Below are 15,949 nucleotides of genomic sequence, written 5' to 3' on the forward strand. Positions count from 1 at the left end.
GCTCTTATGTGCCAGGTACTAAACAGCGTAGCCCCAAGCTTCCTGAGAGAATTACTGTTCCGCTGTTCGTGGGCACCATTATCCTAATACTGCATGTAATATTCATGTAGAGTTGGCTTCGTGCTTTTATGCTGAACGCTGGGTGACAGAGGAGAAAGCTCTGAGCGGTGGCTCTTGAGCTGGGGCAGGACTACGTGATGTGCATTATTTTATATTTGTAAGTCCAACGTCAGCGCAGTTTCCATTGGATTCTGTAATTCAGCCCAACCAATGGAGCTTGCCTGGCCCTTCGCCTCAAAGTGCTGCTAAAGTTAAAGGTACAATAGGTAGTTTTGGACTTCTAATGGTTAAGAGAGGAATAGCAGCAACAAACACCCTCAAACCACAACACTGTTTATCCCTCTCCCCCTTCTCTGTAAACGCGCTGACATTGAAATGAAATTGGCTGTGGCAATTAGAACCAATTTTCCACCAATGAGCTTGAATTATTGTACAGTTAAACAATGGTTAGATACAGAGTGTCCAGCCGTTGACTGTTTATTTTGAAACCCCGAATTTAAGGACTATAAACACAGGCAGAGGGTGAGTCAACATATCAGTGAGTCTTTTTCAATGATAGGAAGGGATTTTCAATAGTCTTGTCACAATGTTTTAACACCAAAATCTTACCCATTGTACCTTTAACGCATATTAAAATAATGTGTACGTGTGTGTACATTTCAATCATTAATAAAGCCCTGGACTAAAGTAATCTCTATATTAAATATTTATTCTAATCTTATTTAAAGCCCTTAGTTTCCCTTAACCTTCTAATTGATGATTTGGATTAGCTGAAGTTGAATAGCTCATAGATTTAGATTACCACTCCATGGATCCAGTTGCGAGGGAATTGGTCATGTGACAGAAGCCAAATGCTTGAATGCTTGATATTGCCCCAAAATGGCAGATAGGGAATTTTCAAGCTAGGCAATGAATCTCCATAGATATTATTCAAATGTTCCAACACATCCTCATGGATTTATGTATTCTTTGGACATTTTTGAACAACATTGTAATTTCATATGTATGACATCTTGCTTGGCGGCACGGATGGTGCAGTGGGTAGCACTGCCGCCTCACAGCAAGGAGGTCCTGGGTTTGAATCCCGGTCGGCTGGGGCCTCTCTGTGTGGAGTTTGTATTTACATTTACATTTTAGTCATTTGGCAGAAGCTTTTAATCCAAAGCGACTTACAAGTGCATAGGTTCTACCATAAGTCAGAGCATCACATCCAGAAACTAGCAAAATACACAGGAAATGCTGTTCTAAACATAGTTGTCATCAGAAGTGCATTTATTTTTTTTATTTTTTTTTTGGGGGGGGGGGGGGGGATAGACAAGGATAGGGATATCAGAAGGAGGGGCAGGGGAAATCAGGAGGGAGGACTAAGGTAGAGTTTGAAAAGGTTGGTTTTGAGTCTGCGTCGAAATAGGGGGAGGGATTCTGCTATGTTCTCCCTGTGTCCATGTGGGCTTCCTCCAGGTACTCCGGTTTCCTCCCACAGTCCAAAGACATGCAGGTTAGGCTGATTGGAGAGTCTAAATTTCCCATTGGTTTGAGTGTGTGAGTGAATGGTTTGTGTGCCCTGCGATGGACTGGCGACCTGTCCAGGGTGTATTCCTGCCTTTCGCCCAATGTATGCTGGGATAGGCTCCAGCACCCCTGCGACCCTGTTCAGGATAAGCAGGTTAGGATAATGAATGAATGAATGAATGAATGAATGAATGAATGAATGAATGAATGAATGAATGACATCTTGCTTGTATTGGTGTGATGAATGCTGAAGGAATAGGGCCTGTTACAGTACATGGCCGCTATGAAAATCACATGTTTAAAGTAAGTAATATACACTGACATGCTTATTAATAAATTATTATTAATAAACAAGTCACTATAGAAACTGGATAATCAGCCTTTATTTTATAAGGGAAATCTGGAAAAACATGCATTTTTTACTAAATAAATTGGCTATTTTCTTTTTCTTGATTTAGAATTAAGCTTTATATTTAATTGAATCCATTTTATTTGGTAGATTTCTTACAGAAGATTCAACATACCACATGCTTCCTCAACAGCACGACCAATGTTTGATTGATTTTCCTTTGATTGCAGGTTTCCTCAAGAGCTGAACATGGGTAAAATCAGTGCAGAGATTACGTGGAACTGCTTCGCCATGGACATGAAATATGCTATGGAAGGTCAGTAGCTGTGTGTGTCTGTGTGTGCGTAAATGTGCGCATGCACATAATGTCAGTTTTAGAAGGGCTTCATGTTTTTGCCGGCTTTCTCCCTAAAAATAATTTGAATTGCATTGAAAAACTTTTTGGAACAAGTAACAAAACACAAACCAAAAGAAAGAAAAAAAAAACATTTTGAAAAGGAGTAGGAGAGTTAGTTCCTACCCCTTATTAATGAATTATAAACTAAAATAAGATTGTTTATTGTAAACATGCACATATACTGAACACACACACACACACTATGACATGTAGGTGCCTTACAATCAAAACCAAACAAGCTTAAAGAGATTAAAACACTGTTAAACTAAGTAATTTTCTTTGACAGAAATGGCTATGGGTTTCATTATGTTTGGATTACAGTAAAATGCATTTCCCCTTATTGATCACTTGCAACAGAAAGTAAATGTTGGTTTGAGGTTGAGTTTGGACACAGGCACACATCAGGATTAAAGTCTGATCCGTGCAATAACATTTTAATGAACCCATGGCTGAGAGGCAGGGGCTGAGAGGCAGGGGCTGAGCTGTTGGCTCAGGGGCTCTCGAGGCCTCAGGGTAAAGACTCTACTTCCTCAGACAGCTGTGGGTTGTAGGCATTCACAGTCCTATGAAATATTCAGAGGCCAGAGCCTCCCCTGATAGGACATGTAGCCTGTGATAATCAAAACCAGGACGGCCTTAAATATTATGTTAAAAGTATGCGACGCAGATGTAAGCCTTCAGATCTGGGTTTCCCCAAGCCTCGGAAAACGACAACCGGAAAAAGATTTAGATAAGATGCAATTGTGTAGAGCCCTTTTTCATTTCACTATTAATTACTCTGATTTTGACCTGGTTCTTGAGCCCCCTGGCTACACATTAAACATTAAACACTAAAAGTGATTGTACATCAGTCACATTCCATGGGGTTTAAAACCTAAATCCAAAGAATGTTAATCTCAGACAAATTACTCTTGTGCACTCAGGATCATCCATTCACATGGGCAGGGGTAAAATACCGCTATATGAAAGATATTGAAACCCATTGGTTGTGCTAAGTAGCACATGAAAAGCTCTGTCTTGTTTTGACAGACGTGGGGAAACAAAATGTCCTCCTTGTTGCAGGTTTTAAATGCTTCCCACTATTGCTCACTGATTTGTAACAGTTGGCGTCTTCGCTAAATGGGCACAAATTACCCCAGCCTGTGGGGTTCACTACTGTGCATTACAACGTGTGAGTGTTGCCATGGGAAACAGGTGGCAAGCTAATAATAGCACACGCATTTCACACACTAACACACACACATGCAGTAAAAGGTGTGCTGCGTTTTTTTTTTTTTTTTGCTTTTAGCGATCGGCACTCGTGTTCACAAGCTTGCTAAAAGTGGTGAGACGTTATAAAGGCGGCTTGAAGTCGAACACGAATGCCTTTGCACTTACCTAGCGACGGAACCTGCTGTATGTTCTTACTCTGCTGAATGAATATTCAGCTCTGTTCTCTGTGATATGAGTGACATCACACCTGACATCATCGTGGGTCAGGATGTGCTACGGATGATAATGTTTGTGGAGGGATCTTAAAAGGGAAGAGGTCTGCCTAAGCTGAGAGATATCATTGCTTATGCTGCTCCATTTCCCCACCAGCATCAGGGGAAGGCCGGACTGTGTGTTTATGCAACAATAAATACAATCCCCACAGCAGGAAAAAGAGACAACCTTCCATCGGTCAGATTTGATATATTAACCGATATTAAGCAATGACAGTCTGCACTGTTTTTCAAGCTCAGCTAATGTTTATTGTGCTTGGGATATTTTAGCCAGAAAGTGTAAATAAGTCAACAGGGTATGAGAGGATGATCACATTTTTATTTTTACTGAGACGTGCAGTGCCCCTGAATATTATATGCTAAATGAAACTCAAGACAACGGCTGTGTCATAGAGGGATTGTCGACTTGTATTCAGGAAATATACTTGATGTCCCACAGACTGCCACTGATCTTTAGAGATGGGTCATTATGACAGCAACATAAGATCATAGTTTCTTCCATATATTTGCATAGAAATCATTGCTGCCATATGCCTCTCTCCCAAGGATATTGCTTGTTTATGATAATACAAGGAATTAGTATTACATTTGGCGGTAGCTGAGTCTCTGTAGATGTGGGGTGTAGGGGGTTGGCTTCTGTGGGGTAGATAGCCTGTCATGCAAGGTGAGTTCTGTCGACTGGACGTGGTTGGTACAGCTCTTGTGGACTTTTGTTGGTTTCTGAGAGATGGTGACCTACTCGCGGCTGTATTTTGAACTTTGGTTTTCCAACAGAACGCCCTCAGTCACTCTGGAAATCTTGGTCTCATTCGCAAGTGTAATAGATAACAGACGGAGGAGGCTGGCACACCGGGGGGATTACACCGGCTCTGGCCTCAGGCAGTCCCACAGCTGCGGGGCGCATTAACGTCTCAGCCCTGACCGCATTCACACTTGCCTCCATCCTCCACTTTATTTCAATCAAGGCCTATTCAGCCGCTCTCCGACTGGGCCAGAATCCAATTGCATGTGAAAAAAAGGGTTCATTCCTTTTTTTTTTCCCCCTTTTCATTTCTTTTCAATCTTATTTCTTTTTTTTTTTCCCCGTCTTGCAGTCGCACAGGGTTTTGAGAAGAAACGCTTTTTCACTGCACGTTGTACAAAAGGCCCGGAGCGTTTCTGGGCTTAAATGAAATGCGTAGGATTGACAGGTCAAAGGGTAACGGAAAGGAACACAAACGGAAGGTGGCAGGCCGTCACCTCGGGTCAGTCTTGCCCTGTCACACGACGTTTGAACACGGGGGTCCTGAACAACCGTAACGGGCTAGGTGCTGTAGGTTTCAGAGTGCTGTTCGCTGTTACGGCAAAGGAAGCTTTGCTCACTGGTGGTTGCACAAAGATCTGGCCAATCGCAGTCCTGCTCTTCAACCTTGTACTCACCTTAACCCCTTCCTCCTTTGTGAACCAGCTGCAAGGACGACCTCACCAGCTGCAATTATATAAAGTCCAAAGAATTGCTGCTTGCTGGTCAGTCCAATTTCTGTGGTGTTACAACTAACTGTCACATTGTTTGTCAGATTGACGCTTGGAGGTAGTGATCAGTTCTTGGCATCGCAATTTAGCGTGATAGATACTATTTGAGGGTTTGTGTATGTGTGTGCACATATACGTGTATGTATGTGCACTTTTATTTGTGTGTGTGTGTGTGTGTGTGTGTATGCATTTATATATGGAATTCCAGGCACCATATTCCTTTGTCACTTCCTTCCCTGTTGGATTCTGATGAGACCCGATTCAGTGCATAGAATGTGCAGATGTATGTTTGAGAGGAACGCGTGTGAGTTTTCTTCATTCTCCAGATCAGTTTGTAGGAAAGTGGGATGTTGTAAATTGACTGATGGTACTTTGTGCATTGCCTTTCTTCGCCTTGCCTTGAGAAAGAATTGCATCAGACAGATACAGTACCAGATAGTGAAGTATAAAAGGAAGCAGTTTGTCCTAGGGCTGACAATATGCAATTCACTGAAAGGCCAGGTCATTTTTCTTCCTTTTGTCTCCCATTTTGTGTCTGCCACAATGCTTGAAATTAGTTTTAGGTCAAGCAGGAACCCGACTTCACACAAAACAGGAGCGCTGGCTGGATTAATGCCACGCGTGTCCCTCTGGGTCCTGAGGTTGTTATGATACTGTGCTGTACATATAAAGGTATGCATGGCTGAGAGAGAGAGAGAGAAAGAAAGTGAATGAGAGGGAGAGAGAAAGAGAGGGAGACCTGAGAGCGAGACTTGTGGAAAAGGCAACCTGATTGACAGATTGTGGACTGCTGTGTTTGTGTGTGCATGCACGTATGCATGTGTTTTTATGCTGTTTTGGCTGATATGTTGGATTTGAATGTTGCAAGGTATAGATGCTTTAATCACAGTGTCTCCTTTTGTCCCGTGATCCTTTAATCACAGCGTCTGCTTTTCTCCTGGCCTGATGGTGGGCAACCTTGAAATCACACGGTGAAATGTTAAAAGCAGTAATGGTTTCCCTGATCCCCTATCACAGTCAGTGCTTTTGTTTCCTCTTAGTGCCGCATTCTGTCATCTGTGACGGTGAGATTGGAGCTTCACTATAATACTTCTCTGCAGAGAGAGGTCATGGCACTATAAGCCTTGTGGGTCAAAGGGCAGGGTATCAGATGCGCTGCAGGACGTGATTTTGGAGGGGATACAGAGGCATTTCTTCCCCGGGTGATGTTTATTGACTAATGGCAGTACACATTAATATTGGGTGCCCTCAGAACGTGATCAAATTCACTTTTTGGGAAGGTACTTGTAAGTCACACTGGATACCCCGTCCATATGCATTTGGGCGTGGAAGGTTCATGCTCAGTGCAGAACAAAATGGGGTACACTTCAGCTTAAAGTGAGGTTAGCCCTGGTCAGATCGTGTCTGCTTGGTTGCATCAATAATCTGGCTTTTAATATCATACATTTTATGGCCTTTATTATGCAGTGAATAAACTTGCAACCGTGTTCTAGCACTTTCCTTCCATTAGCCCTTTGCTAACCCATTAATTATGAATTATTAGATCATATCCTCACACTAATCATATCAATAATGATGGATTCAAAATTATGATTCTGTTGTTGTACAGTATCATTATTGAATAATAAATGTTCAAAATTATAATCAAAGTAAAATATTTCACAGTTTACGGAAACTAGAAGTTTAGGTCTAAAATTGAAGTTGAATCTGTCAGTTTTACAAAGCATGCTATACAGTATATGCAAGCAGATTATGGTTCATCCTGCAGATTTTCTCTCTCCATGTGTTTGTCTTAATGACAATATTACTTGATCAGTCAATGAATATTCACTGCTTAATATTCATAGGATTAGCTCAGTGGGGGATAATCTTGAAAGATGACCCTCAATTTCCCTTCCTTCCTCTTAAAGGGGTGGAAATAATTATTTATGAGCTATTCACCCACGGAGGGAAATGCAGAGGCTTTGGAGCATGAGCATACTGTGCAGAACCCTTTCTGTACAAGAGGCCAAAATATCCTGGGAGACAAAGGGACTGTTTTCCTGCATTGTGAAGCCATTGATGCATACTCTGCCCTCACTGGGCTAACGCCAGGGTGCTGAAAGATATGAACCCAGCCAAATATAACCAGCACTGTAATTTACTGGAGAAGGCATGGGCACTCCATCGAGAGAGAGGCGCATTAATTAAAGGTAAGGGTCGCGTAGAGCCGCAGATTTATCGCAGTTAAACCGAGCCAAAAAAAAAAAAATGTGCGTGCCCCCGTTCCGAAGCCTTGAACTTCATCTGTCCTCCTCTGATGTGGCTTTGACAGAACACCGCTGGTCTTTGCCAGATAGAGAGCCCTTCTGCTTTACTGCCCCAGGTCATCATTTACTGCACAGAGCAGTGTGGGCAGCCTTCTGCCTCGGGTTCCTGTCACGCGGACACTGTACAATCTGAACTGACTTGCCTTCATGAGGCCAGAGGGGAAGAGGGGAATGGTATTGAGCTTACAATGTGAAAATACACTGACCACATACTGTACACTAGGCGCTACGACCGATAGCACACAGGTGCCTGAATGCTAACTTTCACAGAGTCTTTTCCAATTACAACACAAATCCCTCCCTATCTGCAGTCATAATCCCAGCTAGTTGTCAGCTATCGATGCTAACTAACCTTGGACAGATGGGCTTCTGTTCCAAGCTGTACTGGCAGATTTAACAAAGATTAGAGTGAATCCAGGTACATCCAGAAAAAGTGGCACGTTAGGGGGGAGTACCTTGTTTCACTTGTCACTCGAGGAGCTTCAGAGTGGATGGACAGACAGGCGGATTGGACAGGCAGACACTAGGTACAAGGCACATCTGTGATCAGTGTGGATGGTGTGGTAAAGGGCCTGGTGTAGTGGTGGAAGCAGGCACTGGGAAAGGCAAAAACGAGAACAGCCAGAGGGACAGTTTATTGCTCTCTCAGGTCAGCAGTATGAATGTTTCATATCTGATCGCTGCATCTGAGACAACCCCAGGGTGGTGTGGGTTTCACTGTGGGTAAACCCCAGACTGGTGTGGGTCTTACTGTGGGTAAACCCCAGAGTGGTGTAGGTTTCACTGTGGGTAAACCCCGGAGTGGTGTGGGTTTCACTGTGGGTGGGTACGGGGAGGGTACGCAGCGGGGGCAGAGGGCCAGCCTCCAGGTAGACACCACCCGTTCAGCTATGGACGCATCACAGGAAGTACATTTGCATACTGTATGCCATCACGGCAGCACTGGAAGGAAAGTCACCCTTGGGCAGGGACACTCTCCGAGTGTGAGTCACTCTTATCAGGGAGGTCGAACCGACAGAAGTCAGGATGGGCTCCCTTCCAAAGGAAGAGCTTTGGGTTATTTACAACTCACCTGCACTGCCACCCAACCCAGTGTGGCAGTGAGTCACAATACTCCTTAAAAGGCCACTGAAAGCATAATTACTGAGCATCTACTGTAGATGGGCAGCCATGAGTACTTATGCAGATTCATTTATGCAAACATGTACTGAAAAGTGTTGGTGATTACCTTTGTGTTTCCATTCTCTGAGTTATTTCTTTGAGTTACATTTCAGAAAACAACCAACCTGAATGTCACTTGTATGTAACCGCTCAATCTTCTTTTATTTCAGTTTCCTTTTTTCTAGTAATGTAATATAAATCGAACAAAACCTTAATCGCAATGAGCGTCATTCTCTCCCCTGACAAACGTTTCTAAGTGTGCATTATGCATTCTGTCAAAGACCAGTACACGTCATTCTGCATGCAATTCATTACCCTCCCAGTTCCTTTCTTTCACATGAGTGATAAGCATACCTTTCAGCAGCCAATATAAGTTCTTTATTGTGCTCAATTCATACACCCATTCTCTTTCTTTATGCCAAGTGTGATCATTAAAGCGATGAGTGAATTGAGTTCTGTAAAAATCAATACAAAGATTGCAAAGAATAACCCTTTTACTTAAGAGTTAAACCACTATGATAGACCGACCATTGAATTCACTCGGCCATTCTTTGGCTGGCTGGTGCATTGTGGGTAGATCCTGCTCTGAGAGAGATGAAGATTTTTTTCAACCCAGATGCTTGCAGTGTAATTTCAAAGACAGGAGGATGCAGTCTGAAATTCCAGAGTGATTCTCCCAAAGAGCAGTTTAAAAATATCCTCCTGGTGAGTAAAGCTAAGCGCTTGGAGGAGAACTCCCGTGTAGCTCATAGCCAGAGGCAACACAGAGGTCACTGGGAATCCCTGAGTGATATCCATCAAACCAAAAAAAGCAGTCACTAAGAAATCACTCTGAAAGCAGCGAAAAAAAAACATCCCAGATATTTGAACTTTGAGAATTCAGAAGAGGTTTTCTTTGGCTACTGCAAAGGATTTAAATAGCTGGCAGATATATGCTTTCAAAAATGTCGAAGTTCTGCGCGGAACAATTTTGAGCGCTGAACTGAAACATTTGGAGAATCTTGAGCAGTGAGCGTGTTGCCATCTTCTGGCTGCTCTATTCCCGCAACAGTGCGTATTGACTTTTGAGTCAATTTCGCCTACCCCGAAGCGTATTATCCATAAGGATATTTTAAAGTTCAATAATGAATTGAAATCAGTATTTCCTTGTAGCATACGTTAACATAACACGGTGTGTTTTCTTTTCAGTCAGTTTGTGGACACTGTGCTACCCTCAGGTCTGAAACTCCATTCCCAATACTGTTTATTTCTTCCCCTTTTTTTTTTTTTTTTAAATCAATACTTCTTAAAAGAGCACATTTCATGGATCACTGTTGTGCCATTGTATGGACAACCTTAGTATTCTGACAGCCTGCTGAGAAGTTCACCCATCTTACTTTTTGGGGGGTTTTTTGACAGCTTTCAGTTGTGCACACCAAGGAATTAGGAAGGAAACAACAGAAGTGTTATTGATTTTTTTTCATCGTCTTTTTCATTGCGATTGTTATTTGGGGAAGAGCTTCTTTAGTACATGAGAGGACATCATAGTCCTCTGTGTCTAAATCTCCCAGGCCTCTTACAACACTGTGAGGATAATAGACTATTTGGAGCCATGCTGAAAGGAGGGCTTTAGCAGCGCTGTCCCTTAGTGGCTGTATTTTCCATAGATATTCAACATTGTCTCTGTCATTTCATGAAAATGTTTTTAATGACGATGTAGCCTGCGTAAATACGACATGTAGAAATAATGGCCTCAAAAGTCGCACTGCATAGCGAACGCAGTGTCATGAAATCCCGGCCATTGTGGGAATGAGCGAGTTTGGATCCAATTCCAAAGGCCATTATAGTGGAGGGGCCTTTCAAACACTTGGACCAATCTATAGGAAATAGTGGAGAAAATTGCCTTGTATGATGGAAGATTCTTTTTTAAGGGTGAATGCCTTGATTGTTTTTTTTAAGTACCACCTTCAAGCTTATAGCCACCAATCAACATTAGTGTAACATTAGTGGAGCGTGTGGAGCAGCAGAATGAGATAAGTTTAATTTAAGAATATTGGAAAGAGCGTGCAGAGAGGTTTGTCTTCACATAATTCTTTTCCCCCCACAGCCCATAAGCCAAGAGCGAAAATATGCTTTCCTTCAGGCACATTAACGTGAAGATTTACTCATGAACATTTTTAGTACCGTATGCAGTGACTGACTCCCCTGGCCTCTTAGTGGCATGTATGTTGAGCACCATAGAAGTTAATTTAAAATAAAAATCCCAAAGCATTAAGATCACACAGTTGAGATGTGTGGTTCAGAGCCATATGCGAGGCCCCCTAAGTGGACAGGGGTTCGATTCCCACCATGGCGCCTTCTCTGTTGAGGTTGTTTCCCTATTGGTCACCTTCTCTGCCTGAATAAAGCAGAGGACATACAGTATTGAAGGAGGTTGGATTGTCCCGCTCTCCTGTAGAAGAGAAACGGTGGTATCACAGGGAATAGCGCGTCTAATGGAAATCATTGGGGGGACTAGCCCTGGAGCGTGTAGATGGCTGTAATCAATAACATAAACACATAGCCCTGCAGTGTATTACAGAGCCGATACTATTAGCGAAAGGAGAAGGCAGAGAGAAAATGAAGGAATTGACATAGTAATTTCATCACTGTGTCGAGAACATTATCTGCGCAAATAACACAAAAATGGATGTGGCCGTTGCGTGAAGGAGAGCAGCCAGCGAGCTTCACACCTGGAACAGGCAATTGGAAAGCGTAGGCCTGGGTGGGGTCGGGGGACAATGATCAACTCCCTCCCCATGAAAGTAAAGGGGGGGTTGCAAGCAGCGTGTTAGTATGCACACCAATTATGCCCGTAAAGATCATAGACTGCACGTAATTCACCCCTTGAAAAGCCGCCATTATTATTCCACTGATTATGCCCCATGGGAACAGTCTCTTTTCAGGAGCTTGTTCCCCCGTCTCCCAACGCACCGTGAATAGCTCTGGCAGCCGTCCTCATTTGTGAGACAGCGTGCAGATTTATGTGTCTTTAAGGCTGTTCCATTCCATTAAAAATGCATGATGGGTAAATATCCAGAGTGAGATGTTTGAAGTAAATGGCTGCTCAGCATTTGAACTTAATCCAGATCTGCACGGGTATGTTATGGAGTCACAAACACTCTTTCAGCACTCAAGATTTACCGGTGGCAACACAAGGGTTGAAGAGTAACCGGTGGAGTCAGCCGGTCGAATTTCATGACCACGTCGAGTCTGTTTTCCAACAAAATGGATTCTGGGTGAAATTAATTGTATTGTTCAAAGAAAGGGATTGTTCTTTTTCTGGAAGGGTGTTCCATTTAAACATAAGGAAACTATACCAGGCACTACGCCAGATATGATATGGTTTTGTTAGTGACCCCACAGTACCAATGTCGAGTAATGTAAGTTAGTGAAGAGATGGCAGCTTGTCCAATGGAGCATACTTCAGTTGATTGTAATATCAGTTTTTCATAGTGGGAGAATGCAGTCCCTTAGCCTACAGTGATAAAGAGCTTTTGAAATTGCATTCATTATTTTGAATTAGCCCCTTGTTGGGGCTGCGCATAGCTCACCGAATTTCATAATGGCCAAGTGTATTTAAAAAAGCCACACATGGGCAACTGAAGTGTGCACAGGTACGCAACCCCATTAGCTGCGTTCCAGAAGCTTCCAGTGAGGGACACACGACACGTTTTCTTCTGGAAACCTCGGGATGTCGACCGCAGATAAGCTTGTGCCTATCTTCAAGGATCACTGGCTCGTCCCCTGATTCCCAGCGACAGGTCGCCCACTCTCCCGTGGAGCCACTCAGCGTCCCATAGTGTGGGAGATGTTTCCGTCACGCTAACAGGAAACGGCAACCAACGCGGTTTCCACCTCCTGACCCAGAGGTGCCCCTGGTCTGTGTTTGTCACACAACGGTGGGAGGTGGAACAGCGATGTGAATCTACGCTCCCGTTAGGGCAGGGTCGAGGGTGGTTCTCCCACGCTCTGGCTGTGAGCTGTACACTAGCTGTCCTCACTTATCTTACGCACTTCTTGATTCAAGAGGAGGCAAAGACAGTGAATGCTTCATAGGATCTCTGCTGAACTGCAGATTTGGGGAGCACAGTCCTGCTAGACGGGAACCCTTCTAATAGAGTGCACAGAGCTGGTACGGCATGTCTGCTGCCCCGTTTGAGCTGATTGGGACTGCAGTGGGGGGTGGTTGGTGTGGGTACATAGATCTGGCTGGCATTTGTGTGGCTGTCGTTTGACTGATTAGCCTGTTCCCTTGTAACAGCCTGGCTCCTGCAGTGTAAAATTGCGAAATGATCAGAGTGCCAGTGCCACACTGGATCTCCATCAACCCCACGGGCTTGTGTGAAGTTTGACTGTGAAAAATGTAAGGAGAGAACTGTATGTAGGGGATGGAGGGATGAAGTCATTGCTATTATACATGAAGTATAGGGAGGAGAACACAAACGATAAATGGCAAGATGGCTGTTTATTTTTATGTTTTATTATTTTCTATTGGCGTCTCTCCCAGTGCATGCTGGGATTGGCTCCAGTCCACTGCGACCCTTACCAGTTTGGAAATGTTTGACTGAGTATTTTCTACAATATACGGTATATACTAATTCATTAAGGATTATAAAACTTGCTGCAATGATATGAATTCATTTTCTAATTAATTGACTTTGTTCATTTGTTAACTGTGGCACAGGTTGCAGTTGAGGAGATTGCTGCTTATTATGCAGCCTGGCTCCAAAAATAACATGACCACAGTGTTCCAGAAAATTCTCTGAACCTTTGAAAACAAAGTGAACAGTGCTTTCATTGTCTTAATAAAATCAAATTAAGATTAGTTTGTTCAGTTTGAAAACCTTTGGAAAGGTTTCTACAATAACACTTCAGTGAAGATGCTTTTGTGCCTTGGTGATTTAAAGTTGGATATTTTCACATTTCCCAAAAAACTAGTGGGAATAAGAGTCAAAATGATAACGAAACAGAATATTCACCACACTGTACTGGAACTCTAGAAGTCAGACGTTTTAATGCAAAACAACCTGAGATAATGGGATAACCTGAGCCTTTTTTTGGTTCAGCCATTTAAAAAAGATATCAAACGAGTCTGGCAGGAGAAGCGGTCTGTTACTGAAGATAAGCCAGAGCTGGATTATCAATCTCGGGCTGAGGAGAACCTCTGAGAAATCAGTCCGTAGCGGTGGAACAGTGGTCACCGCTATCAGTCCTGTAGAGATTGTGGTGATGCAGCCCCTGATAGTACTGCATATGCTGTGGAGGAATGTCACTCTGAGCATTACACCTCTGTGTGAGAGACGCTGTGCTGAGTGTGGACAATATTGATCAGGGCTCGCAGGAGCGTGGCTGGAATTACATAACTAAGCAAATATGGAGTGGCCTATTAACTCCGGAGTGAAAATGCTTGACTGGCCATAAAGCGAACATGTGGCATAATTAATTGGACCTGGACTGGTGAGGGTCCTTGGGGATTCAGGTGTCACGCATCCACTCTGCTACGTGTCATCTGCAGTGAAAAGGGTGTGTGTGTGTGTGTGTGTGTGTGTACCCCTTAAGGGCTCTTAGGGCAAATGGTAAATGTCTGCATTTAAATAGTGCCTTTATCCAAAGCACTGTACAATTGATGTACAATTGATGTCTCTTGCGCCCATTCTCACACTCGCACTCTCAACGATTGGCTGCCATGCAAGGCACCAATCAGCTCGACAGGAGCAATTGGGGGTTAGAGGTCTTGCTCAGGGACACTTCGACACACCCAGGGCGGGATCGAACTGACTGGCAAAACGCTATGGTCTCTCTTAAAATGATCTTTTACCATGTGTATATACGTATAATTGGTATTTGATGCAAACTGATTTGATGTGCAAATAAAGTCTTGTTCTTTTGGTGGCAATTTATGAATACTTTGGACTGCACATCAAACTCACACAAACTTTTCTGTGCTTCAGTTTTTCGGCCCCATCTCGTGTTTATTCCATATTTCCCAAAGACCTATAATAGTTACACTCTGTTACATCACTGGAAAATGTTTCATATTTTTCCATGTGTAATTGCCTTGTCTTTTTCCTGCATTCCCATTGTTGGGGTGGAAGGTGTCTTAGCTTTCCACATTACCCATCAGCACACATCTCTTCTCTCCAAGGGCGGCTAGAGCAGTTAATAATATTGTTGTCATCCCTTCTGGTAAAACAGTAAAGGGCAGCACTTATCCAATTTAACTTTCATTATATATCCAGTCTGGACTAGATTTTTCCTTTTGGCAAGGACATTAAGTCAATATATCTGAGAACATCAAAGCTGTCCAGGCAATGAAATCTTGATTGCCTGCTTCGTGCTGTTTCACAACATGCATCCTCTTTCTTTTTACCCTGTGTCAGATTAGCTAGGATCATTATTAGGCACTAATGTCTTTCAATAAATGAGTGAAAAAGATTACTGACAGGCTATTGTAGTCTCTGAGGTCCTGCCGACCAAAGCCATCAGGGTGATGCATCTGCCAGTTTGTGTGTGTGTGTGTGTGTGTGTGTGTGTGTGTGTGTGTTCGTCTTTAGTCTGATTATCACATAATTCTATGAATTTGAATACGAAATGTGAAGTGTTGACCTTAAAACGCCACACCTTAATACACACTGAAATGGTAAATGGTAAATATTTACATCGCACCTTTATCCAAAGGGCTGTACAATGAATGGTTCTCATTCACCCATTCATACACACACTCACACACCAATGGTGAGGGGCTGCCATGCAAGGCACCAGCCAGCTTGTCAGGAGCAATTAGGGGTTAGGGGTTTTGCTCAGGGACACTTCAACACACCCAGGGCGGGATCGAACCGGTGTCGCCCTTCTGAACATGATCTGATTTTAATTATAGTATTAGTATGTGTGCCTCTTTCACACACCTAGTAGGTATAGTAGCACATACTTGCCAGCTTATTTTGCTTGTTTTTCATGTCTTACAGAACATGAAAAACACAAACACTGCAAGAGCACGGAGTACATGAACCTGCACTTCAAAGTGAAATGGTTTCATAACGAGTATGTTCGAGATCTGCCTGCCTTCAAGGACTGCGTTCCGGAATATTCTTTGTAAGTATCCGCAAATTCCCTGCTGCAGTGACCTGGGCAGACTGTGTTTTAG

General features: G+C 43.2%; 1 protein-coding gene across 2 annotated transcripts in view; it reads left to right on the plus strand.

The window, feature by feature from the left end:
* Window positions 1-15,949, plus strand: part of LOC133111186 (protein unc-13 homolog C-like) — a 95,814-nt gene that overhangs the window by 49,034 nt on the left and 30,831 nt on the right. For both annotated transcript variants that reach the window (XM_061221351.1, XM_061221350.1), the window contains 2 exons: window positions 2,152-2,237; window positions 15,771-15,897. In XM_061221351.1, coding sequence (XP_061077335.1) covers window positions 2,152-2,237; window positions 15,771-15,897 — 213 coding nt within the window. The remainder of the gene's footprint in view (window positions 1-2,151; window positions 2,238-15,770; window positions 15,898-15,949) is intronic.

Source organism: Conger conger, chromosome 15 (genome assembly GCF_963514075.1).
Source record: "Conger conger chromosome 15, fConCon1.1, whole genome shotgun sequence".
Lineage (NCBI taxonomy): Eukaryota > Metazoa > Chordata > Actinopteri > Anguilliformes > Congridae > Conger > Conger conger.